The sequence below is a fragment of the Eucalyptus grandis genome, chromosome 8, assembly GCF_016545825.1.
Source record: "Eucalyptus grandis isolate ANBG69807.140 chromosome 8, ASM1654582v1, whole genome shotgun sequence".
Taxonomy (NCBI): Eukaryota; Viridiplantae; Streptophyta; class Magnoliopsida; order Myrtales; family Myrtaceae; genus Eucalyptus; species Eucalyptus grandis.
The window spans coordinates 54,073,940-54,100,265 of record NC_052619.1 but is presented as its reverse complement, the minus strand read 5'-3'; the positions used below and the strand labels follow the sequence as shown (position 1 = coordinate 54,100,265).

General features: G+C 38.0%; 2 protein-coding genes and 1 long non-coding RNA gene across 8 annotated transcripts; 2 read left to right on the top strand and 1 right to left on the bottom strand.

Annotated features, from left to right (window-relative positions):
* The first annotated feature begins 339 nt into the window (after positions 1-339).
* On the top strand, positions 340-10,900 carry LOC104415044 (lipase-like). 6 transcript variants are annotated; one of them, XR_005545897.1, is made up of 6 exons: positions 340-1,063; positions 1,185-1,248; positions 1,593-1,665; positions 1,752-1,913; positions 2,514-3,627; positions 4,170-4,794. XR_005545897.1 is itself a non-coding variant. In XM_039300818.1 (6 exons), exons 2-6 carry the CDS (start codon positions 1,235-1,237, stop codon positions 10,429-10,431), a joined length of 369 nt encoding a protein of 122 aa, XP_039156752.1. In that variant the 5' UTR covers positions 340-1,063; positions 1,185-1,234; the 3' UTR covers positions 10,432-10,900. The 6 variants fall into 6 exon arrangements, 4 of the variants coding, with proteins under 4 accessions (XP_039156752.1, XP_039156751.1, XP_039156750.1 ...); XM_039300818.1 differs by lacking the exon at positions 4,170-4,794 and adding an exon at positions 10,413-10,900 and having other exon boundaries at positions 2,520-2,620; XM_039300817.1 differs by lacking the exon at positions 4,170-4,794 and adding an exon at positions 10,413-10,900 and having other exon boundaries at positions 2,514-2,620.
* A 103-nt stretch (positions 10,901-11,003) lies between these two features.
* LOC120287667 lies at positions 11,004-12,668 on the top strand. The gene is made up of 3 exons (XR_005545900.1): positions 11,004-11,448; positions 12,020-12,118; positions 12,281-12,668. It is a non-coding gene; the product is annotated as an uncharacterized LOC120287667 (long non-coding RNA).
* A 3,028-nt stretch (positions 12,669-15,696) lies between these two features.
* LOC120287355 (disease resistance protein RPV1-like) lies at positions 15,697-21,455 on the bottom strand. The gene is made up of 5 exons (XM_039300131.1): positions 20,599-21,455; positions 19,136-20,231; positions 18,680-19,021; positions 17,028-18,600; positions 15,697-16,495 (listed from the first exon to the last, which is right to left on the bottom strand). Exons 1-4 carry the CDS (start codon positions 21,453-21,455, stop codon positions 17,242-17,244), a joined length of 3,654 nt encoding a protein of 1,217 aa, XP_039156065.1. The 3' UTR covers positions 15,697-16,495; positions 17,028-17,241.
* Positions 21,456-26,326: the final 4,871 nt, after the last annotated feature.

Genomic DNA, 26,326 nt, shown 5'->3' with positions numbered 1-26,326 from the left:
GTGGCCCTTTTTAAGATTTAGTTTCTCCTTTGCTAAAAAATGGCTGTAAGTTTTGGAATTCAAGGGGCACTTTCACCATGAACCTCGCATTTTTTGTTTATGTCATTTGCCGGATATGACTCACTCCACCATCCAAGTGCTTCTTGTGGAAGCATTTAAATGTGCCTAGGTCGTAAATACAACCCCAATCTCACTATTCCATATTATTAACACCTTTTCTTGGGGTTGAGGGTGGGGTGGGTTCTGTTGTGGCTGTTGGGTTTGGTTTTGGGAAAATTCTGATGGGATCTAGACAGAGTAATGCTAGACCTCCAAACCCTCACAGAGAGAAAGGGTTGTTCTATCATTCACCTTCGTATGTGAAATGCAATTTATGGTTATTGACACATAGTATTTTTTCCCCTTGTGAAAGTATTAACATTCAAGTATTTCCAGACCAGCACTTGCTTGTTTTATTTATATAACTAAGGACACTTATAATTTCGAGGTAAATCATGAAGCACAGATTGTCCAGGTTTTGACATTCGGACATCCTCGTGTTGGCAATGCAATATGATACATATAACTAATGGGAATGATATTGTGTTCCATAAAAATTTCACCCGCTGTGTCTACTTTGGGGGTAAAATTTGTTGAGTATCTTACAGTGATTGGCTATCAGCTATTCAGCTTTTCTCCAGTTGAGTAATGGACTGTGGCTTGTAGGTTTCAGAGGAGTAGCTCTACGTGAAAGAGGGGCCTCATGTTGTTTACTTATTCCCTTTTCATTGTGTTGCATTGAATATATAGCTCTTTATGTTCAAGAAGAAGGACGTTAGAAAAATACTGAAATATTGTCTTAATATGTTGTTCCCTTCAAGTGTTCCTCTACTTGATTTGTCGAAGTATCTTGCTAGAGATATAAGAAACTTGCTTCGTTGCTTGTCATTGAATGAGCTTGTGACTGCATTTTCAATCTGAAATTTATTTCAACTGGTAAATGTAGAACTTAGAGTGAGCTTCAAGGCTCATGAAGCTGTTAACAGTCACTGTTTCAACAATGGTGGTGGAGTATGCATCTGCTGTAAGTGTTCTTTATAAAGATTTTCACATTTACCTAGAGCTTGTTTTTGTTATCACCCTTCAGGTTTCACCATTTCAATACAGTAACATTGTAACTAGATGCAAAGCTTTTTATTTTGCAGGTTCACGTCAGATTTGCCAAAACTTAATAGTTGGACTTGTCCTAGATGTGATGGAAAGACCAAGGTAACTTAATGTGTTTTAATATGACATTGTTGCTAAGGTTACCAGAAGAATGGGTCCTCAGCACTAAATGGCCAATTCTTGAGATGACATTTTGTGGGCATATATGCTGCTTCCTTTTAGTAGCTTCTGAACTGGTCATTATACCTTTAGATATGAAAGCAGAGGTTCAGAGTCATTGAATTGATAGTTTGTGTTCAGCACTGCTTGCAGGTATAATTCGTGCTGCAGTCATCTAACAATTTGCGATGCTTGTTTGTCTCTATTTCTAAATATATATATATATTGGCATATGTTGGGGTGGCCATGGAACTTAATGCTGTGGCTACTTCTATTTATGTCAACAGCACACAGAATTGGGTTGAAGATCTCTACTGGAAACAGCTTGACATAAACTACCCTGGCATGCCTCGTGCCATGGTGAGCTCTAGAGTTGATTGGCCTCCTGCAAGCTGTGGATACTTCTTATTTGGATTGATTTACAGTCTTAATTAATCTTTGCTTAGGTTCATCATGGATTTTATTATGCTTATCGTGATACGACAATTCGACCTGGTATTTTGGATGCTGTTATAAGAGCCAAGGATTTATATGGAGACATCAACGTCATGGCAACAGGGAATTCTATGGGAAAGGCTATGGCATCCTTTTGCAGACTTGATCTTGTGGTAAGATAGTTAAAAACTGTTATAGTCAGGACTTGTGAATTTTGTTGGTTTTTTTTTCTATCGTGTTCTTCCAACTGTCCAGTTATAATCTGTTAAGAGTCATCTGGAATTCTCTGCCAAATCTGTGTTGAAGAGTCTAGGCTCTTTATGTGGATCTTGAACTTTCTATTCCTCTCATATTTACATTTTCAATTCGTTATAGACAGCATCTTGTTTTCTTTCATTTTTGGTAAATCAACCAATAGACAAAGCACGAACAGAATGGGGTGCAAACAGCCCTTTACTTGAACCATCAATTGTTGAAGATCTAGTTGTGTGAATCAAGTCTTACCTTTTAAGTTATGGAGCTTCAAGTTGGTTGAATACCTAAATATAGTGGTTAAAGACACTTCCAACTAATCATTACAAAGTCTACTTGCTGGAAACTTTATGGGATTGTTGATATGCTTATGGTTTGGACTAATAACTTTTTAAAGCACTCAAAGCTCAAATTTTATGTCATAATCTTGAAGTGCTAATGCATTTTAAAATATATTATATATCGATCCTAAATGTATGTTTGGTGTGCTGTTTTTGTCTCTGTCTCTCTCTAATCAAAAGGAGCAGCTCTTTTTCAGTTGGACTACAGAGCCAGATATGTTGTACACTGGAGCTAATTCAAAGATGTCAGAAGTATGCCTTTTCTCTCAGCTTTATTGGACAGAGTGGTCCCAGAAATGGTACCCAATCCAAATTCATGTCCCATCGATTCTCATCTCCATGACAAGTGGTGATTTTTGTGAGTTAAACTTTATCTTGGAGTCTGATTATACAAATGTTCATGTGGCCTATGATATGATCATAGGGTGCATGAACTTTAGACTATACCCTTTCTCAAAGTATTAGTAGCAAGTATAACATCTTGTCCTAGTACTTTTAAATGATTTAAAATTTCACTTTTGCTTTCTGGTTTCTTGCTGAAAATTGTTTCAAGCCAATTGTGACGTCATGCCCATGCATTGTAGTCCTTTTTGAGATTTAGTTTCTCCTTTGCTGTTTATGACGGTAAGTTTTGTAGTTAAAGGGCATTTTTACCATGAACCTGGAATGTTTATATTATAAGCAGGATGTGAGTCACCCCATCAACATCCAAGTGCTTCTTGTGGAAGCAATTAATTGCACCTTGGTTGTAAATTGACTCCCAATCTCACTATTCCATATTATTAACACCTTTTTTGGGTGCTAAGGGTGGGTTTGGTTTTGTTGTGTGTGGGTTTTGGTGTTGGGAAAATTATGGATGGGATCTTAACAGTGTTAACACTAGACCTTCAACCCTCATGGAGAGAAAGGGCTATTCTATTGTTCATCTTTGTATGTGAAATGTAATATATGGTTATTGATGCAAAGTGTTTTTGTTCCCCATCTTGAAAGGACCATTGGTGTATTAATATTCAAGTTATTTGGCTGTCTAGTGTGCTGAAGCTGTTTTTCCAGACCAGCGTCTGCTTGATTTACTTATATAACTGAAACACTTCATTTCCAGGTCAATCATGAAGCACTGAATGTTCAGGTTTTAACATTTGGACAACTTCATATTTGCAATACCGTGTTTGTGTTTTAATGCAGTGACTGTGTACCAAAAACATTACAAATTAGTACTGGACTTGATGTTGTGCCTCATTTGCCTTCGTACTATTCTCGGTTCCCACAGAAGTACCATCACTTCCCTAGATAGGTATAGCTTTGATCTTGACAGAATATCAAATAAATTATGGGGAATTGTTGGTGACTGAATTTGACTTTTGCTTTGCATTTCTTTCAACCTATATAACCAGTGAAGTCTCATATATTCCAACATTGTATTCAGCGTATAAATTATAACTGTCTTGTTTGTTTGTCTTCTTAACAAAGCAGGGTAGTTAGTAGGATTCATGATCTTTTGGAAATATTTGAGTAACTCTCATTCCTGCAAAAGCCATCATGAGTCTTTCGTACCGATTCCAAAGTTCAAGGCACGTATAATGTTTGCCATATATTTGTGTGTGTGTGTGTGTGAGATGGGTGATTACCTAGTCTTAATCTCTGTGCAATTATACACTCTTAAATTATGTAAGTACACTAATGCTTATAATTATTGGTGATTAGCTCAAAGATAGCCATGTAAAAACATATTGATGTGAGATAATGTGAAAATGATTTGATTCCACCTGCCTCTCTGGTGACTAATCGTATTCATAACAGTGTTCCCATGTAATTGTAATCTTCCCTTTGTTGTAGGTATGGCTGTATAATATAGGATTTGGTAGTTTGGTTTATCAGGTTGAGAAAGATTGTGATACATCTGGAGAAGATCCATCATACAGCAAGTAAGGAGCTAGTTTCAGTTGTAGCTACTTGGTCAAGCAATTATTTTGTGGATTTATCATGCTAGATGCAATAAGTCGTGTGATAGATCAGCTTGTTTCGGAGAATATCCATATCTTACCAGGAATATTTGTGGACAACTGATGAGGGCGTGTTTCTGAAGATTGATAACTGGAACAACACTGTAGACCATTTAGTCTTACTATACTGTGGAATTAATGGTTGAGACATGGGGATCATGCAAAATTGTCATGGACCCACTATTGACAGAATATGGAGGTGAAAATGTCGAGGAAATCTTATGCTTTCCAGGAATCCTTCTTCTGCATTGAGGCTACATTCAGAATCAGGGACCTCTGTGATGAAGTTTGGCCACGAAATTCATTCCATTGATTTGTTGTCCATATTCATCAGAAGATGCATAGGAGCTCTACTCAAATTCACTCTGCATGTAAATAGCACAAAGTTGAATATATCATCCTTGTAACTACAACTCTGTGATTTCAATTGAATGAATGTGTGCGCATGTTTGCCTGTCGATCCAATCCTGGGCCTGTGGCTGTTTACCAGACTTGATGTGAGGATGCTGAGTTGAGCTATTCATAGTTGAATCACGAAACTATTTTACTTCTTTTTTTTTTATCCCTTTATTGGGGGGATTGAACTCGTGTTGAACTTAGCAAAATTAGTAGATGCGTGAAATTTTGGAACTGAGAGACTTGCATGGTTAGGCAATTAATCGGTTCTATAAGGTGAAACAAAGACTGTCTCGGGAGGCCACTTCTCAAGCTGTGACCTTGCCTTTTGCTACAGGCACATTGGCACATAAAATTTCTTGGCAAAAGTAAGTAGGACTTTTGTCAGGGAATGATTCTCCTTATCAGTATTGAAACTAAAGCTCCTCAAGGATAATCAAAAGGTGAATGAAAGAGCTTTTGTCACCAATTACAGCCTACACACTTGATTATATCTTATATTATTTAAGGTGTAACAAAGTTAAATTTTATAAGGCATGGGTATTGACCTCAGATTTAAAGTACAAACTAGCAGTTTTTCAAAGATCTCACATAAATGACCAAGATGTAATTTAACAAAACTAATGCACTTAATATAATAATACTAGCATCAATTTGTCTATTAAAGGCACGTAATAGCTCTAGTTGATGGGAAGTTGAGTAATTAATTATCTTCAATGATGAGCAATGTGAAGAATTTCGAGATCCTTCAATGCTTGATATTTAGAGATTCCTATACAATTGTGCAATCAACCAGGAGTTCCTTTAAATATTCCAGTTTTCCAGGCTCGTCCAATAGGTTGCGAAGTTTCCAGCAGTGCTTCGCATTTAAGGAAGCTAAGCGATTCAACTGACCAATGGATCATCAATTTGGACCTAGCTTTCACATAACTGTAGCAGGTCAATCGTTCTAAATTAACATGCAGAGAGAAGTCCGGAGGTCTATAAAGGTGTTTTGCATCCCGTTAGATCCTTGGTTTCTTTGCTATCTACAATAGAAAGAGCTTTGCTAGGATAAGTTTCGGATATAATGAGATACAATGCAATATATGCTAGATGTTCCTCAGCATATATCTTATACCTTAATGTGTGGCTCCAACCATCCCATTTCTTTGTAACTTTGCTCCATGACAGATTGAGAAAGACTATATTCGCAACAGAAAAATTGGTTATTTTGAACATGAGAGAGGAGTGTCATCCCCGCCATCGCAATTCGGGAAGGAAAGGTGACTTCTTTTTGAAAACACATTTTGGAAGAACATTCGACGGCCTGTTGTGCCAAAAGTCCATAAGTTCATTCGACCTCATTCGTGCATGAACATTCGACTCATTTGTGCCCGAAGGTCTTCCATAAGTGCAACCTGCAAGTTTACACTATCAACTCGAGAGAATCCTAGGTTGGAAAGTCTCCAAAAGTCCTGGCAGTATGGTCGCTGGTGGTCAAACTCGAGACACAGCGCTTCGGCTTTTTCTTTCTCGCGCCAAAGGAAAACAAATCACTTCCAGTTCATTTTTTTTCTCAAGGGTCGAGAAAATCCTCCCATTACTTTACAGAATGTTGAATATTAGCGCAGCAGATGAGTACGGTGCTAAAGAAATTAGAGTACTCAAAGTAAGTCGCCTAATGAGAAGGGCATATTACTTGTGTTGTTGAACTTGGAAATAGATCGTAACAGAATTTTGCCTTGGTTCTGACCAGCAAATCTAATGCTTCTTCGTAATTCAATAGTCTACTCTGCTTCTCTATTTCCATACCACCATTTTGACAGGTGATTTCTCTTCCTAAGCCTTGTAGCTGATCATGCATCCATATCTTGTTATCCTCAAGAATCATTATCAAGGACGTGTTCTCTAGGACTTGCATAGCTTCTTCTAGAAAATAAGCAGGCTACATTCCAACATGAATGACGATGTCTTTGTCATATCTGATGAAAAGACAAGCTACATTGACAAGGATTTTCTTTTTCTCATAATTTAATGCCTCGTAGTGGTATCTACGTGACATGCACGGTGCTGTTGTACTAATTTAATTGCAAGCGTAGCTTCTGAATTAACCAATATCAAATATCCTCCTTTTTATCTTATTTAATTTTGCCTGTTTATTCACTTGCTTATAGAAAACATTCAATTGAACCTAATTATTCAATCAAAAATTTACGAAGAAAAGCACAAAAGCCTGCATATTAACTCATTGTATTGCATTTTGGTCCATGTAAGTCATGGAAGATGTGCGGACCAGTGTCCATCTTTTCAATTTGGAAAGGGGGTTGGGGGTTCAAATCTCCACATTCTCAGGGGGATTGGGGTGGGGATGATTTCATTTTAGGAGTAGGTTTTGACTCCCACGCCCTGCAAGGAGAATGGCAAAAATCGAAAGTGAGTGTTAGAGTAAAATTAGAGTATGACAAAAAAAAAAAAAATACATGAAGTATTCGAAAGTAAAAAAAAAAAAAAAAAAAACTATCATTTATCTTGTCCTAGCACATTTTGTACTTTGCTTGCCATTTGTAATCGTTTCAACTTCCAACTTTAATTACCTTTTTTTTTTTATCGAAATACTTTATGATATTATTAAAAGTCAATAGTTTTTAAAACAAAAGCCCAATAAAGCGGCATCTAGACATAAAAGATCCCATAAGGATTCGGGGACGAGGACGGGCTATTCAAAAGGAAGGGCGTAAAGCCCAACTTTAATTACTGATAACATATAATTTATGTAATAAATTTCAAAGATGCCACAAAAAACCTGCAATTATATCCACCTCAGTATATTTATTTCAAACTTTTTGTGATACTAAAAATCCAAAATTTGTATTTATGTGAGATATTTAAATAAAATTTAAAATATTTATTTTTATGGACCCATAAGAAAGATAAAAGAAAAAAAACAATTATATTTGGCTACATATCCCTTCTACCCCCCAAAAAAGAAAATTACGTATGAATCCTCGAATTGCAAAATTGATTTCCGGAACCAGCTCCAATGAGTTCTCTGAACGATAGAGGGAAGCGCTCAACTGAAGCTTCACATCGAGCTGTATATGATTTCATCAGCCGGCAACAATTTCCCCTCTCTCATCTTCAAGTTTCTGGCTGTCGACATGATGAGTACGGTCGACGTTGAATGCCTTCCTTCATCTGCCTTTATCAGGTCTTCATCTATACGGCTGCCTCTATTCATGTTCATGTGTCAGTTACTGCTCTGATGCTCTGACTTGATTTGGATTTGGGAGTTCTGGTTGGGATAACGTGTGAATCGACAGGCTCTACGATTGAGTAGGTCGGTTTTGAGCTTTGGACGGTGAAATTTGTATTGTGAATTTGGGGGATTGGGCATTTCAGGGTTGGGGGAAATCGTTGACTGTGCCGTGAAGCTGTAGTGCCTGATCGAATGGGGCAAACTATAACCGACGAGCATTGTGTCGTATTTGCTTGGTTTTCTTAAGGCCTCGGGTTACAGACTTTGGATCAATGCCTGCACCTGGAATATGTTTGGATTGATAGAATTTCCTTATGTTTGTTTGATATTCTGCTGTTTCTACTTTGGGGATAAAATTTGTTGAGTTTCTGATTGAATATCAGCTATTCAGCTTTTCTCCAGCTGAGTGATGACTGTTGCCTGTAGGTTTTAGTGGAGCAGCTTTATGGGAAAGCTGAGATGTTGTTCACTTATTCTCCTTTCATCGCATTGCATTGAATATATAGTTCCTTAAGTTCACGAAGAAGGAAGGCAAGAATATACTGATATATTGCATGAGTTGATGTTTACTCAAATTTGATCCCCTCACTTGATTCGTCATCTCTAGAACTCACCATGGCACCAGGCATGCGAGGGTAGTTTATTTCAAGCTCCAGTAGAGATCTTCAACGCAATTCTGTATGTGGCAGACATACATAGAAGTATTCACTAACTGAACAGCTCAAATAATAAAGAGAGGTGACAGAATTTTTCATAGAACAACCTGAGCAAAGCATGTGATCTCCTCGCGACTCCATGTAAAATTACAAGAAAGTAACTTTCATGTCTTGGTGGAAATGATTCACCCTTTTCCCTTCGTATGGACAGCAGACCGATGTACCTTGTGTATGCATTCCTCGAGGCTGCTCTCCTCTTAAGTTTTCATCAACTCCTTCGTGTGTCAATTGTAAAAGGAAGAATAGCCAAAGTTAACATGCATACCTTTGTTCTTCAGTACCTCTGATAGCTATAACCACAGCATTAAGGTCCTTGGCCACTGCAACATATGCCTTCAGTATTATGTATGCTGGTTTAGGAATAGTGACAAACAATTAGATAAAATTCAAACAGAGAGGCATCACGAGAATTGCAAATTCGTAGGCCACTGCAACATGAATTATATTCCTATAAGCAGTGCTGGACATCAGCTATTGGTTGAATGACTTTCAACCCCTGCTTGTACTGAGGATCCATTCGTCATGCAACCTTAGTAAAGATGTTATAGTTTAAACAAATCAAATTCCCTCGGTCTTTCCATTGCATCAAGGACATGTCCGACTAAAAAGTTCGGTCAAATCTAACATGTAAACCTGCAAAATAAAAAGCTTTGCATCTAATTACAATTTGTGGTTTTGAAATGGTGCCTGAATATAATAGCAACAAGCTCTAGGTTAATGTGAAATTTTTTATAAAGAACACTTATAGCAGATGCATACTCCACCGATATCGCAGCAAGAGTGTGATTGTAAACAGTCACAGTCCTAATCTATTGGTCATTGCTTAGGTTCATCGTGGATTTTATTATGCTTATAACAATACGACAATTCTACCTGGTATTTTGGATGCCGTTATAAGAGCCAAGGATATGTATGGAGACATCAATGTCATGGTGACAGGGCATTCTATGGGAGGAGCTATGGCATCCTTTTGTAGACTTGATCTTGTGGTAAGATAGCTGAAAAATCTTTATGGCTGGGACTTGTGATTTTTATTGGTTCTATATGTTCTTCCAACTGTTCAGTTTTGGTCTTTTCAGAGTTTTCTGGAATTCTCTGCCAAATCTGCCTTGAAGAGTCTAGACTCTTCATGTGGATCTTGAACTTTCTATGGCTCTCATATTTATATCTACAATTTGTTATAGACAGCATCTTTTTTTTTTTTTTCCTTTTTTCTTTTTTCTTTTTTGGTAAATCAACCCATAGACAAAACATAAGCAGGATAGGGTGCAAACAGCCCTTTACGCGAACCATCAATAATTGAGGTATGTAGTTGTGTGAATTGAGTCTTATATGTTAAGCTTTGGAGCTTCAACCTGGTTGAATACCTAAATATAGTGGATAATGACATCCAAGTATTTGGGACAAAGTTTACTTGCGGGAAACTTTATAGGAGTGTTGATATGTTTATGGTCTGGACAATTAACTTTTTTAGGCACTTGAAGCTCAAATTTATATCATGTATTCTTGAAGCAGTAATGCATTTTAAGAGAGATTATATATTGATCCTAAATTTGTGCTCTGTGCGCAATTTCTATCTCTCTCTCTCTCTCTCGAATCTAATCGAATCAAATCGAATGAGGCAGCTCCTCTTCAGTCGGACTACAGGGCCGGATATGTTGTAGGCTGGAGCCAATTCTAAGATGTGCATATTAGGCTTTTTGTCTCGTCTTTCTTTGACAGATTGGTCCAGGGTACTTTTCTAGGCACCTGTTGCGGAACTGGTACCAGAAATGGTACCCACCTCAAATTCATGTCCCATTGATTCTCTTCTCCATGAAAAGTGGTGATTTTTTAGAGTCAAACTTTATCTTGGGCTCAAATTATACAAAAGCTCATGCTTTGATAGGATCATAGGTCGCATGAAGTATAGACTATGCCTTTTCTCGAAGTATTAGTGGCAATTGTAACATTTAAATGATTTAAATTGTACATTGCTTTCTGGTTTCTTGCTGAAAATTGTTCTGAGCCGATTGTGACGTCATGCCTGTGTGTCGTGGCCCATTTTAAGATTTAGTTTCTCTGTTGCTATTTATGACAGTAAGTTTCGGAGTTCGAGGGTTCATTTTCACCATGAACCTGGAATTTTTTGTTTATGTCATTAGCAGGATGTGACTCAGCCCACTGACATCCAAGTGCTTCTTGTGGAAGCAGTTAAATGCACCTTGGTTGTAAATTCACCCCCAAATTCGAATTCACTATTCAATAATATTAACACCCTTTCTCGGGGCGGATTTGGAATTTGTTTTGTTGTGGGTACGGGGCTTGGTGTGGGGAAAATTATGGATGGGATCTTGACAGAGTAATGCTAGACCTTCAACCCTCATGGAGAGAAGGGCTGTTCATTGTTCACCTTTATATGTTAAATGCTACATGTGGGTATTAATGCATAGTGTTGTTTTCCTTGTCCTGAAAGTGCCATTGATGTATTAACATTCAAGTTATTTGACTGTCTAATTAAGTGTGCTGAAGCTTTTTTTCCAGACCAGTTCTCGCTTTATTTTACTTATATAACTGGGTATCCTTAATTTCCAGGTCAATCATGATGCACGGAAGTTCATGTTCTAACATTTGGACAACCTCAAATTGGGAATGCAATGTTTTCGTTTTATTACAGTGACTGTACCAAATACAATACGTTTTACTAATGGACATGATATTGTTGCTCATTTGCCTTCATGCTATTCTCGGTTCCCTCAGAAGACGTACCATCGCTTAGAGAGGTATGGCTTCAATCTTGACAAAATATCTAATAAGTCATGGGGAATTGTTGCTGACTGAATTGATGTGCTTCGCATTTCTTTCAACCAATCTAACTGGTGAAGTTTTATTGCAGTACTCCCACTATTTTCAGCGTACAATTTTTTTCTGTTTTGTTTGTTTATCTTCTTAACAAAGCAGGGTATTTTGTAGTACTCATGAACTTTTAGAAAAATATTTAACCAATTCCTCTCGTGCTTGTGAAGCCATCATGAGTTTTTCGCACCAAATCCAAATTTAAGACATGTAATAAGGTTTAACTGTTTACTCTCTCTCTCTCTCTCTCTCTCTCTGTGTCACTCTGCGATGGCTGATGACCTACTCTTAAGCTACGCAAAATAGCATTACACATTCTAATTATGTATGTTTACTAATGCTTATAGTTATGGGCAACTAGCTCAAAGACAGCTACAGAAAAACATATTGATGTGAGATAATGTGGAAATGATTTGATTCCACTTAGTTCTCAGGTGACTGATCGTACTCTTTACATTGTAGTGTTCACATGTAATTGAAATCTTCCCTTTGTTGTAGGTATGGTTGTATAATGTCGGATTTTATAGTCTGATTTATCAGGTTAAGAAAATTTGTGATAGCTCTCTGGAGAAGATTCATCATGCAGCAGGGAAGGAGGTAGTTTCAGTTGTAGCTACTTATTCAATTGTGAATTAATCATGCTGGTGCAGTAAGTCATGTGACAGACCAGCTTGTTCTAGAGAACCAATCCTTTATTGCCAGGAATATTTGTGGACGACTGATGAGAGTGTGTTTCTGTTGACTGGTAACTGGTAACAGCATTGCGGACCATTTAATGGTTGAGACACAGGGATGTGCAAAATCGTCATGGATGAATAGGGAAGCAAAGATGTCAAAGGAAATTTTATGCTTTCCAGGAATCCTTCAACTGCTGCACTGAGGCTGCCTTCAAACTCCGATGCCAAGAGCAACTTAATTTAAATTGCTTCTGGTTCAGCACCTGGTTCCTCAAAGATCATCAGGGAGCTCTGTGATGAAGTTTGTTCACATAATGCACTCCATCTATCAGTTCACATCTGTCGCAAGATGCACAGGAGCTCCATTGAAAATCACTACGAATGTAAATAGCATGAAGTCGAATGTATCATCCTTGTAAATGCAACTCTTGATTTTTATTGAATGAATGTGCTCGCAAGTGACCTGTCAATCTAATCTTGGGCCTACGGCTTAATTTGCCAGACTTGACAAAATCTACCAAGGGTTGGGGATTCTGAGCTAAGTTATTTATGGGTAGAACTTGACAAATTTGGCATATGTGTGAATCCTGGAACTATGAGACTTGCATGGTTAGGCAATTAAGCTGTTTTATAAGGTGAACAAACTGTCAATGGAGACCACTTTCTCAAAACTGTTTTACTGGCACATTGGAACATAAGATTTATCGGTACAAGCAAGTTCTTAAAAACTGTTTCCCGGAAGGAATTAAATAAAGCCATCATGGAAAAAATGATGAGGTTGTCTGAAGTTCGCATTGTTTCCACCGGCAACCTCTGCTAAATTTCAAGGAGGTAAACATTTTATATATTGGCTTCCACATATAAGAATGAACTGATCGTCCTTTGGAACTTGTAAGCTTTCATCTTCTTTCTCTGATATGCAGGAATAAAATCAGTGGAAACCTGAAAAACTGAAATTCCTTTACCATAACAAAGCGTATATTGCCAAATATGCCCATTCAAAGCACATCGTGCAAGAGACCAGTTAAGTCCTTGGCATTAGATGATAAGCTAGAGTTTGTGCGCTGCGGTAAAAGCCGGAGTATGGAACCAAAAGATCGGGAAAGATATACTGCCGTCTCACTCATATCTTTCTTTACTTAGGTCGATTGGTCATCAACTCTTATGCATAAACCGAGTTAGCCACAGCTCACCTACACAGTATGACCCCATAAATTTCTCTTACTAATTATTGAGAGAAAGAACTTAGGCCGTCCCGTCATAGACTGTTCTGTCGTTCAGCAATTCTCCTTATCAATGTTGAAAACTAAAGCATCAAAGATCCCACATAAGTGACCAACGAGTAAATTGACAAAATTAATGCACTTGAATGAAGCAACACTAGCATCAATTTGACTAGTCTTTTACTGGTAACTCAATTAGCCAAAATCATCAAAAGGAAATATATCTAAAGCAACTCTAAGTCATGAAATAGATTGAAAAAACCATGGTCCCATTTCATCAGTAGTTTACAGCCATCCATCTTAAAGGTAGAAAATGGTAGCAAAAACAGCCTGTAATAACTATTCAACGGTACAAGAACGTCAGATTTCAAGTCAACTTGCCAAAGTGCGATTCTCATTTATGTAAAAAGAACATAATTCCTAGGAAGACGATAATAAATGTCTGCTGAGATGAGATAGGGAAATAAGCAATTTGTTTAAGTTTCAATGGGTTCCTTGACAAGAAACTTGATTGTGGATGCAGGACCTTTCAAGTACCACATGCACTCCTTATTGGAAAAAGATCTCTGCAGCCCGACAATGCATCATTTGAACCTCTTCAAGTTGAAATGGTAAGAGGCCTCACACGTTAAACCCCTCTGCCAAGTATTTCAACCAGATAAACTTACATCAAGGATGACAAGGCCTTCGATCAACAATTAATCCAGAGATTCTGGTAGTTTGCGATGAGCATAATGCATATTACCACAATAATCTAGTGCACTGACGCTTTAACTTCTTCAAATGAGTCATGTCAGGAAAACTCTCCCGTCGTTCAATATCAACGGAATTTGGAGATTCTCCAAGCAGTCAAGGCCTTGAGTCTTCGTTATTGCAGACTTCCCAATTCTTAGCTCTGACAGTCTCTTCAAATTTGAGAGATCCATTGCTGTTCTCAAGATTCAACACGTACAAAAAGATGAACTCAAGGGAAGTCTTAGGAGGCACAAGCAAGTTAACCCCGGAGTTCTAGTCTTTTGAGATGAGAAAGCTGAACAATATCTGTTGATAAGGAGCAGACAATAAGGTCAAAGAATCCAGTTGATTTAATCACACTACTCACCATGGCATTGGATCTTCCACAAGTTGATCATTTTACACAGGAGAAGCATCTAGTCAGATGGCCAGATACAAATCATTTGGAATTTCCAATTGTAAGTTTTCACCGTGTGCTGCATCTCTCTCTTCAAGCTTTTACTGCATCAATAGGGCAGTAGGTATTTTTCCCATGGAACAATCATTCAGCCTCACTATTTTTAAACTTTACATGCTTCCCATCGAATCAGGTAGCTCTTTAATGCATGTATAGGAGATATCCAATTCAAGTTAGCTACTACTCATTGCCAATTGAGTCCAGAAGCCTCTCTATACAATCGTTCAAAGACAAGTTAGTCATGGCTTGTTCTTCAACGGACAGGGAAAGTTGTGTAATTATGGTTCTTCTAAGAGAAAGCCTCCATAGAGATGTCAAGCGACCAATGGAAAAGATCATCTTCATCGATGAACGATGTGAAACACAGAGAATTTCGAGATCATTTAGTGCTTGATATTCAGCACTTAGAATTCAGTAATGCCCTGAATATCATTGATGCTACCGATGAGTGCATTCAACTACATGTGATCAACATCATAAAAAAGGACGAGAAATCTTTTACTCAACAGCCTATCTTCAATTGTCTTGATCATTCACCGACATTTCTTATTTTTGTCAATTTCCTTTCGAGGACATCGAAGATGAGTTGATTCTGCAAGTACTGGATGCCCTTGAGCTCTGAAGTTTCAACTATGTTAGTAGGTAAGTAACAGTGCTCAAAACCCATGTGAAAGTTGATTGTAGATCATTCTGGCAAGAATTGTGTTTCCAACACCGCATGATCCATAGATTCCAACAATTCTTGTTTCCTGTGTTGCAAGTGCCTTTCATACTCATGTCTAAGACTACCTTCAACACCGTTTTCACATCGAAAGGTCCTTGAACTTGTTTTGGTAAGTGCAACTAAGACTACCTTGAATACCCCTTCAAGCGCAAACAATTTTTCCCTGTCCAGACAAGCCCTTCAAGTGTTTCCTCATAACATTTCAGTACAGATAAGCAACTTTTACAGCATATCAATGAAGTGAGCACTCTTTTAGCTGAAATGCAATATTCATTTTTATGGCCCCACAAAAAGGGAAAAATGAAACAATAAGGTTTGCCTAATTAGCACTTTTACTACTCCCCCCCCAAAAAAAAAAAAAAAAAAAAAAAAAAAAAAAAGGAATGTATTCCCCAATTACAAAATGAAATCCTCTGCCCCTGCTCTAATGATTTTTCTGAAAAAAGGGCAAATAGTTCAAGTGATACTTTACATCGAGTTCCACAGATTTAACATATTCATCAGTAGGCAATGACTTCCCTCATTAATCTTCGAGTTCCTGACAGATGAATGCACAGTTTATCACCTCAAGATTGTGAAAGAGAACTAGTCAACATTGCATGACATCTTCATTTTCCTTTATTCGGTCTTCATTTGTACAGCTGCCTAATTAGCCGCAACTCCCTGTGCAGAAAGGTTTTTGTGAGTTCATCTAACCTTTAATTCCTCTCGGCAACATTAGAAACCGGCAAAAGGCTGGTCGTTTGAGTTGTCTCCCATAGCACTTCTTGTCAACCTTACAACCTAAAAGAATCCTCTAGTGTAACTTGAGGTGAATGGAAGGGTTTCTATGATAGATAATCACCTAAGCATAACCATTTTCAGAAAATGTAGACAATAATAAAGATCACACACGAGTTTCATTTAAAAAATTTCTAACCCAAGGGAGATTTATTATATGTCCCAAGCACCGATATTACTGAAATTTAGCCTTAACTGCACAGTGATTTATGATACCTTGGAGAAGCTAAATAGTTCCCTTCTCCTGTCACAAACATAAGTTTGGCCGCACCAACTATTGATGCAGCTACCCAAGCGAAATTCATCTTTCTTCGTTTTATGATTTCCCCATAACATTGGCAAATCCCACTAAGAAGCACACCTTTCCTGGAAAATAAACTGAATACAAGCATATCAGTATAGAGTACCTGTCTTCTTCACAGTTGCAACAATGACTTGATTATGCTGTAAAAGTTTTGGGATGAGAACCATAGTTATATGACTTTCCAACACACATTCCATCTAATTGTTTACAGCATAATGAAGTTATCTCCAATGCAAACTGAAGTTATCAACTTCAAAATATGTGAAGCAGCAAATCCACAAGGATCTCTAATAATTTGATACAAATCAAATTAAAACGATGCAATTGACATGCATATTCCAAGCTGGGAAAGATAAAAGCAAAGAGAAACCATCCAAAGAAAATATAGCTAAATAGCCAAACCTAACTAGGAAAAGAATATGAATATTTGCACATAATTAAGAACCCTCCGGTTGTTCGGAGGTATCATAATTTCAATACCTTCATCAGGTTTTCAGACATGAACTTGCAAAAAGGTCAATAAAATGTAAACTTCTCTGTTCATATCTGCGAAAGAATTTGATTGCAAAAAAAGGAAACACTGGTTGTCAGATGAAATAACTTAACCCCAATTCGTTTAAAGTTTGAACACAAGGGAACAATTTGTGGTCGTGGATCAAGAAGCTTTCAAGAGCAGTGTGCATTTATCCATCATCTTCCCCCTCAGATTCAGGTTTGTCGGTCTTCTCCCTCAGATTCAGATTCAGTAACGGATTAATTATATTCTCCCACAAATTCGACCATTAACTGTATTATCCCACAAATTCGACCATTAATTGTATTATCCCACAAATTCGACCCCCTTCTTCAAGCAAAGCCAACGAATTTCGTCTTTTTTCAATTTCCCACAACGATACATTTTTACCCTTCGCAGTCCCTTTAAGGTTGACAGATCAGGCAACTTTTGTAAAGATTCACAGGAAGAAATCTCCAATTCTTCCAAAGATTGTGGTAATTCGCCTTGAATCTCAACAAGATAACAACAGTTTTCTACTCGAAGACGTTTGAGCTCCTTTAAATTACTTAGATCAAGTAGGATCTGCAGCTGTTCAAAGCCCACAAGCTGCAAATTTCGTGGATTCTTCTGCACAAATCCATGAATTGCCTCCACATTTAATTTTCTGCAATTCTTTATTTCAACATCTTGCTCTCCCATCAAGCTTGACAGATCAGGCAACTTCTGTAAAGAATCACAGGAAGAAATATGCAATCTATCCAAACACCGTGGTAGTTCACCTTGAATCTCAACCAAATGATTACAAAATCCTACTTGAAGACGCTGTAGTTTGTTTAAATTGCTCAGATCAGGTAGTATCTCCACCTGTCCAAGTGACATAAGCTGCAAATCTCGTAGGTTCTCCAAACAACCAAGGTCTTGAATCTTTGTAATTGTAGCACGCGAAATATGGAGAGATGATAAGCTGGAGGGAAGCCTTGGGAGGCAACGCAAATTGGAGCATTTGAGGCAAAGTGACTTGAGTTGAGGAGGGAGGCTAATGTCTGTTGAGGTGGTCACATAATGAGACTCCAGGGCCAGAGACTCCAGTTTGCTTAAGTTCCCAATCCACTGTGGTATGGGATATTCCACAAGCCCATTAGACTTCCCATCATAATCAGGTCGGCCAAATCCAAGATCAAATTCCTTTAAATTAGTGAGGTTTGAGAGATCTGGAAACGTGTCCATGTTCAACTCAGACAGTTGTAATTCAATAAGACTTTCTGGAAGCCTCGGCAGTGCACATATATCTGCACCATTTAGTCTCAAGATCCTCATGTAGATGCAACTGCCAATGTTCACATGGACTCTACAAAAAGATGTACATTTGGCAACTATTTCTTCGAGGTTCTCAATCGTCCAAAGGGCATTGGGTATTGTGCTTATGTCACAATAACTCATCTTCACTTTTTTCAAATTTTTCAACTTTCCGATGCAATCGGGTAGTTCTTTGATCATCGTGCTAGATATATCCAACTCAATCAGTGATTTCAAATTTCCGATTGAGTTCGGAAGCCTCTGCAATGATTTGCAACATTTCAGATATAGATATTCAAGGCTTGCAAGATCTCTACCCAGCTCATCAGGCAACATCTGAAGTTTCTGACAATGGGACAAGTCCAAAACTTTCAATATCTTCATCACCTGTAAAACAAAAACATGCAAAAATCACTTTCAAATCTAATACGATGGAATAATAAGTGTCATTTAGCATATAACATACCTTCATGTGGTTCCACCCCTTCCAATCATCTGTAATTTCACTCCAAGATAGATCAAGAATAACCACATCCTCTACAAAGAAATTTGTGATGTTAAATGTTGGGGGAATGTCACGCCATGAGAGCCATCGTAATTGTGGAAGGAAATCTGAATTCTCATTAGTTGGAAGAACATTTGATGGCGATTCATGCCAATAAAGCCTCTCTTCTGCACAAAAATTTTCCTTTGAACCATCCACTTCAAGGAACCTTAGATGTGATAGGCTCTCAAAGCCTTCACAGGTAAACCGGTACTGCCGCCGATGGTCCAACTTGAGACGAAGAGCTTCAACTTTCCTTTTTCCCTGCCCAAAGGAAAAATTCAAAAACAAAAAAGTTTAAGGCAAACGCATATATCCAGGTGCACTATATTAAGCGGTTAAGTTCAGTACAACCAATCCTATAGGGGGAGATTTTACCTTATGTCTCCTCAGCAAATCCAATCCTTCCTTAGGATTCCACACCCTGCTCTGCTTCTCTATTTTCAAGTTACTTTGTTCGAAAACTATTTCTCTTCCAAGGTCTCTGAGTTGGTCATGCATCCACACTTTATTGTCCTTTTCAATACTTATCAAAGACATGTTCTGCAAAACTTCCAAAGCCTTGTCCGGAAAAAATTTAGATTTATCCCAGAAGTGAACCACAGTGTCTTTGTCATATCCAATGAAAAGACAAGCTATATCGAGGAATATATGCTTTTCTCGAACACGTAACGCATTATAACTTATTTTCAACATACTCTGAACATCCTCAGGAGGAACATTTTCTAACTCCTCTAATTTGCTATCCCACTTTTCCTTTTTAATGTGAAATAAAAGTGAGCCTATGACCTTCAGAGCTAGCGGCAGACCTCCAGCAATGCTTATTGCCCTCTTGGATTGGTGGATATACACATCTAAAGGAGAATCTTTTTGGAAGGCATGTTTGCTAAAAAGTTTAAGAGACAGATCGTCATCCATCCTTCTAAGCTCATAACTGTGGTCCACCTTGGGAGGACAGACAATAGCTCCGTTTCTTGTGGTAACAATAATTTTGCTCCCCCTGTGTAACCAATCACACTTACCTACAAGTGCATCGATATGATTCTCTTTTTCCACATCATCGAGAACAAGGAGGACTCTTTTATTGGACAGCCTCTCTTTAATTATCTGAGTCCCTTTGTCAGCGTCTTTGATATCTACGCATTTTTTTTTGAGGATGTCATAGATGAGCTGATTCTGCAAGCATTGAATGCCATTACCTTTTGACGTTTCTCGAATATCACGAAGAAAGCAATGATTCTCAAAGTCATGGGAAAGCTTATTGTAGATGACTTTGGCAATAGTCGTTTTTCCAATGCCACCCATCCCGTGGATTCCTATAATCCGTGTTTCACTTGTCTCAGCACCTATCATTTTCATGATCGCATCCACATGGTGGTCGATGCAGACCAAGGAGTCTGATACCTCCGGATAAGCCTTTGACAACATATTGGAAATCTCCTGGATAACTGTTCTGGCGAACTCACCTTCTCGCCTAGTGTTGGAGATCAAAACGCAACAAGTTAGAAAACTATGTTGAACCATACCATGTTCTGACAAGACCACTTTGAAACTAGAGACATATTCGTAATGCGTTCTTCAAGATATTATTCCATTGTAGATGAATCAGCGTTTGTACAGATAGTTAATGAAGGACCTGATCCGAAAAACAAATGTTGTTTGGAATGAAAAAGTACAAAATTGGGATTATGCCATTATTTTACGTGATTCCTACGGGATGACTTCAATAGCATTAAATTCAATCTTAAAAAGACTAACACAAATCTGAAAAAGAAACCGATTGATACGCATCCAGCTTTAATGATACAATGCACATCAGATGGAATGTTAAAAGCAGTCACCTGTTCTTCTCCTTATTGTGCAGGTCCCATCCGTTTATTGCGCCGACTACATTGAGAGCAGCCTTCCATTGACTTATCGTCTCTTCGCTATATCGCCCCTTCTCTTCATGTGAAAGAAAGGCCTTTGCGTAACCTTCATTTTGATATCGAACCTCTGAAGGTGCCACATCATAAAAAATGGGCATGATTGTTTGTCTTCCAACTTGCTGGCAGTCGACCATCTGGACTAACTCCTTGAGACACCATGGGCTAGAGGCATAACCTTTCGAAAAGATAGGTATTGAAATCTTCGACTGTTTAATTGCTTCGAGAAGTTCTGGGGCAAACTCTTCCCCAACTCGGAGCTCTTTGTCATCCTTAAATGTGCGGATTCCCGCATCATCAAGATTAGTGTAAAGGAAGTCGGTAAAACCTGGTCGTGTATCTGGTCCATGAAAGGACAAGAATACTTCATAGTCATATCCTAACGAAGTAGCCCTTCCTTGACCTTCTGTTGAAGGGTGAGTAGAAGAAGCGCCTCCTGCTGTTCCATGGTTTGCAGCAGCATTGTTATTTGCCTCCCCTTTCTCGGGGGCGTCGTCGTCGCGAGGGAGGCGCTGGGCGGCGAGGGAGAGCTCCTCCTGGAGGGCGGAGGAGAGCTGGGGGCGGAGCTTCTCGAGCTCGTCGATGGAGGCGAGAACGGAGGGCTTGGAGCGGAGGACGTCCTCCTGCTCCTTGTTGATGGTCTTTCCCTGGGCAATGGAGCCCTCCACCTGGAGGATGCGGCTGTGCTCCTTGCGGAGGGCGCAGAGGCGCTTGTTGATGAGGCTGAGGACGGGGCCGTTGGTCGCGTCGGAGGGAGAAGCGGACGACGCCATTGCCCGGTGGTTTCGCGAGAGGAGGCGGTTAGGGTTTACGGGCTACGGGGTGGTGTGGGGGGGGGGCAGGCAGCGACCGAGAGCGGCGTGTGATTTGGGCGTCTGGAGGAGACAGAGGAGTCGGATAGCGGGTGAGGGAGGGGTTTATATAAAGGAGGAGGGGTAATAAAGGATATATCAAGACTGCTGACTCCTGCCCCTCCGGCTTTCGAGATTTATCTATCTATATTTTACTCGACTTGAAGTTCTTGGTCGACTTGAAGTCCCCCGCACGCAGGCACGCGACCCACGCACCACAAATGGCCAAAACCAAGTCATTTTCTGGAATCTGTTGATCATTATCAATCGGATGTCGATTTTGCTGCTGCCAAATTGCAGAAAGATGATATTTTTTCAGAAAAAATTCCAGTTGAGAAGCTAAAATGAATAATATTTTAAATAAGAATATGAAATGATCATATCAATTTTAAAAATAGTCCAAATTCACCTATTGCTAGAAAAGTATTTTCGTTCTTTACATCTTCTATTTTCTTTATTTTCCAAAAATACTCAAAAAAGAAAAAAAGTTAAAACTTAAAAAAAAAAAGAAAAAGGTATGGGCGGGCCTCCCACGTGAATATTTTTTTTTTAATTTGAGCTAAAACTTAATAAAAGAAAAGAAAATTCAAATAAATAAATAAATAACCTCAGCGGGCGGGAGGGCCCCTCCCTGTACTTTTTTTATTTTAAGTTTTAGTCTTTTTTTTTTCCCTTTTTTTAGTTGTGTATTTTACTGAAAAAAGAAAAAGTAAAAAAGAAAGAAAAAGAAAGAAGATAAAAATATAAAGGACAAAAATGCCATTAACTTAATAAGGTCAGGTTTTTCTTCGAAACTGACATGACTATTTTATATATATATTTGAAATAAGATCTTTATTTAAAATAATATTTATTTCAAATCTTTATTTAAAACACTGAAGACACTTTGTATTCTTACTTGAATTTTTCATTATTATTAATGTGCATGTAATTTATGCCATAATTTTTTATGGATGGCACATGATATAACCGTAGTTTATTGTACAAAATAAGGCTCATCAGCGGTTTCCATGACGCTTCCTTTGCCCTTTCCAAGTACCCTTTCGACCTGTCAAAATATTAGGATAGGTCCACATCAAAATCATCACGTATTTTTTAAATAATGGGCCACAGCCTTTGCCGTTGATCCCGTGATGGTGTTGCCTACGGCACTGGTAAATATTTCGAAGGACTTGGTACTTTATTACTCCATTGGAATGTGGGCAAATTATTTATAGCGTTAGTAATTTACTTATCCCACTAGTAAAATTTAATACAAGTTGGTAATTTACTAATTTATTAGAATGCTGGTAATTTGCTGATGGTGATAGTAATTTACTTACTATATTGGTAAACTTCGAGAGGAGTGGCTAATTTATTATCATTGGAATGTTGCTAAATTTTGAAAAAAACGGTGATTTTGTTCCATTGCTGGTCAATCATTTCTATTTTTGTGAAGTATTATAATCATTCAATAATAATAATAATAATTTTATTTCCTTATAATGGTGGTAATTCGTTTAGTAATTTACGACTTCGTTGGACTATTGATAAGTTCTTAAATTACTTACATCAATAATAAAATTTCACAGGATTGGTAATTTACTACTTCATTGGAATGTAGACAAAATTTTAATAGTGTTGGTAATTCATTAGGGACTTACCCATCAAGCAAATTATTGGTGATATTTCCTTCATTGATAAAATTGAATAATTACCAGCAACTTTGAAATGATACCGACACGGGAATTTTCCAGTTTTTTAGCGTAGAATTTTGCCCTGCTCAAAGCATCGGTGTCCCAGCTTCAAATTCAATACAGGAAACAACAATTTACATGGATCTCCTATAAAGCTCCACTCAGTAAAATTGGAAAAAGAAGGCAGGCCCTTGGCAATAATACCTCTAAAATTGATTTGACTAGTCTTTGGTGGGTAAATTAAGGAAGTGCAGAATCATCAAAGAGAATAAATATCACAAACCAAAACTAGGAGACAGAACGAAAGACAACGTGTTCCCGTTCAATGAGCAGTCACATGGCCCTTACCTTATAAAATTAATGGTGCAAAACAGCGAGTAAGACTAATACTGTTAAAGGCTAGACAAATAAAATTTACCTGTGCAACTTTTCGTAGTTCATATCTATAAAGGATGTGATTCAAACGAAAAAAACTCCAATATAATTAGCCTAAACCCACCGCAGATTGGACTCGGAGCATCTAACTCAAAAATCGCCTCCACATCGTCTTTCAAATCCGGCGAGGCAATTTTCCAAAAGACTCACTGCACAAAATCTCCAATTCTTGCAAAGCTTTAGGTAATTGGCCTTGAATTTCAACCATATTGTGATAATTTCCTAGTTGAAGACTTCAATATCTCCCTCTATGGAAGGTCTCGAAGCCACAAGTCTCCCAAGTTCTCCAAACAATAAAGGCCTTGAGTCGAGAAAGGATACAATATCTGATGATAAGGCGGTCACAAAAGCAGAGGACAGCTTTGGACTTCGGCTTGCTTGACCTCCCATCTTTCACAAGAACTCAATACCCTTGAGTTTTGCAGTTTCTCGAATGTTTTCGTACGAAATGGACAATCCTCATAATTGTGTGAAAGCTAATTGTGATGATTTTGGCAATAGTTGCCTTTCTAATGCCACCCATCCCACAGAATCCAACTAATCTCGTTTCACTTGTTGGAGCGCCTATTATTTCCATGATCCCGTCCACATGTTGGTCGACACTAACCTAATTAGTTCGTTTCCAGCGAGATAAGCCTTTTTTCAACTCAGTGAAAACTTTCTGGGCAATTTTGTTTGTGAACTCACCTTCTCGTCTAGTGTCTGTTGGAGGTAAAAGGAAAAAAGGAATTAAAAGATTGTCTTGATCTAGACCATGTTCCGGCATGACCAAATTAGAAACTGCAAACATATGTGAAATGAATTTCCTAAATAATTCAATTCAGTTATAGATGAATTAGCCTTTTGTACCGAGTGTTAATGAATAAGTACCTGTACTAGAAAAATGTGGTTGGAATGCAAAGGGTCCACGTGGACTTATGAAGAATTTGAATTGAAATCAAACCGTGCTGCTTTTTCAGCGTGATTTATGGGGTCTTACTTCAATAGACAAAACCCAAGGCACCCAACATGCAGAGAGTTGGGTCTCGTTTGCTACAATTGGTCATTAAGATTGATTTGATGCAACATCACTCCAGCCCGTTTATTCTAGAACTTATAAATCCATAAATCTTTTTATACAGTTCCAAGTGTTAAGAAAAATCATTGAGATCGAAATTATTAATCAGGATGACATGATGATAGATGAAAATTACCTTAAAAAGTATCAAACTCCTTGAATCAAGACCACTAAAAGATCAAATTTGTTTTCAAATAACTTTTGCTTTGATTATACTCCACTAGGCTTTAGCTTTAGTCATCGAAAGTTCGAAGTCATCGTTGCAGATTTTATTGAAATTGAGCTTCCTCTCTTAGCTGAAAAGCTTGGGGAAAAAGAGAAAATAAATGGGTTCCACTGTCTAACTCCTACTCTTTTACAGGAGCAGAAAGACTTCTCATGTAAAATCAAGACCTTATTCCTTCGGCACGGAGTACTAGGGCATTAGAATATCCGTCTCATTAAGGATATTGAATAGTTTTTGCTTTTGCAGCTAGCTGGTATTAAGCTCGGATTCACAACTTCCACTTCCACATTTAGATTTGTTGTCATTTGCTTCTTCTATTTCCTTTGTTAGTCATGGTTCTAGGATTTCGGTATCGGGTTCAAGGAATGTAAGGTAAGTTTCAGGTTCTAAAAATTAGGAAATTAATTCCGACAAGTAGGTTTCAGGTTCCAAGTAACCTTATTCTATGTCTTCACGCAATCATATGGTATTCTATGAAGTCTGACAATGACTGTGTAATTTAAAACCACTAATTTAAGCTTTCATTTACAACAATATCTATGATTGAAACTTCTAGTTTGTCATTGTTTCATATTCTTTGTGTATTTAAATATAAATTGTGGTTAGTGAATCGTAACAGCAAATGTTGATCATTAGAGATGATGGTTTACTAGAATCGTGCAATTAAGAATATATGTGAAACTTAGATAAACTTTGAAACCCACCTTAAAATCTATGACATGATAGGTTCTAAGTTCTAGAGTATGCAAGGTAGGCTCTGGGTTTTAGATAGAATCTTGACTGACCTTAAAATTGGTCACCCCTAGGTATTGATGCGTCTAGTTGCCAAAAAAAAGAATAATAATAAAAAAAAAAACCATTGCTTTCCATCTCTACCCGTTGGATAACAGTTCTACCCCATCTTACTCATTAATTTGAATGGTATTTGATAGGGGTACACTGGATATTTTGAGTGTAGACGTGAGTTTCAAGGTTTTGGCTTTACATTAGTATAAATAGATAACGTTTTCACCAAAAAAAAAAAAAATTAGATAACGTTTAGAACCCATCCACGCATGGCTGCGTTGGTTGAGTCGTGCTCGTTTGCATCACTGCGGACCAAATGGTCAGGGGTTCGAAACTCCTAGAGCGGTTTCATGACTTAAGTGGGTGTCCCAGGGGTAGGTTACTGGGCCAGTCTCCCCGAGGTACTGATAGGTGCTGTGCTTCTATAAGGTGAGCTAGGCCTGGATTCTCGGCATAAAAAAAAAAGATAACATTTAGAACTTCAATAGAACTTCTATCAACCCTAAAAATTTAAGAGTTTGATTCCACATCAATCGCAAAAGCTACTTCCTTATTTATATAGTGCCGATAATCGCCTAATTAATCTTTTAGATTACTATGCTTCTAAAATCTA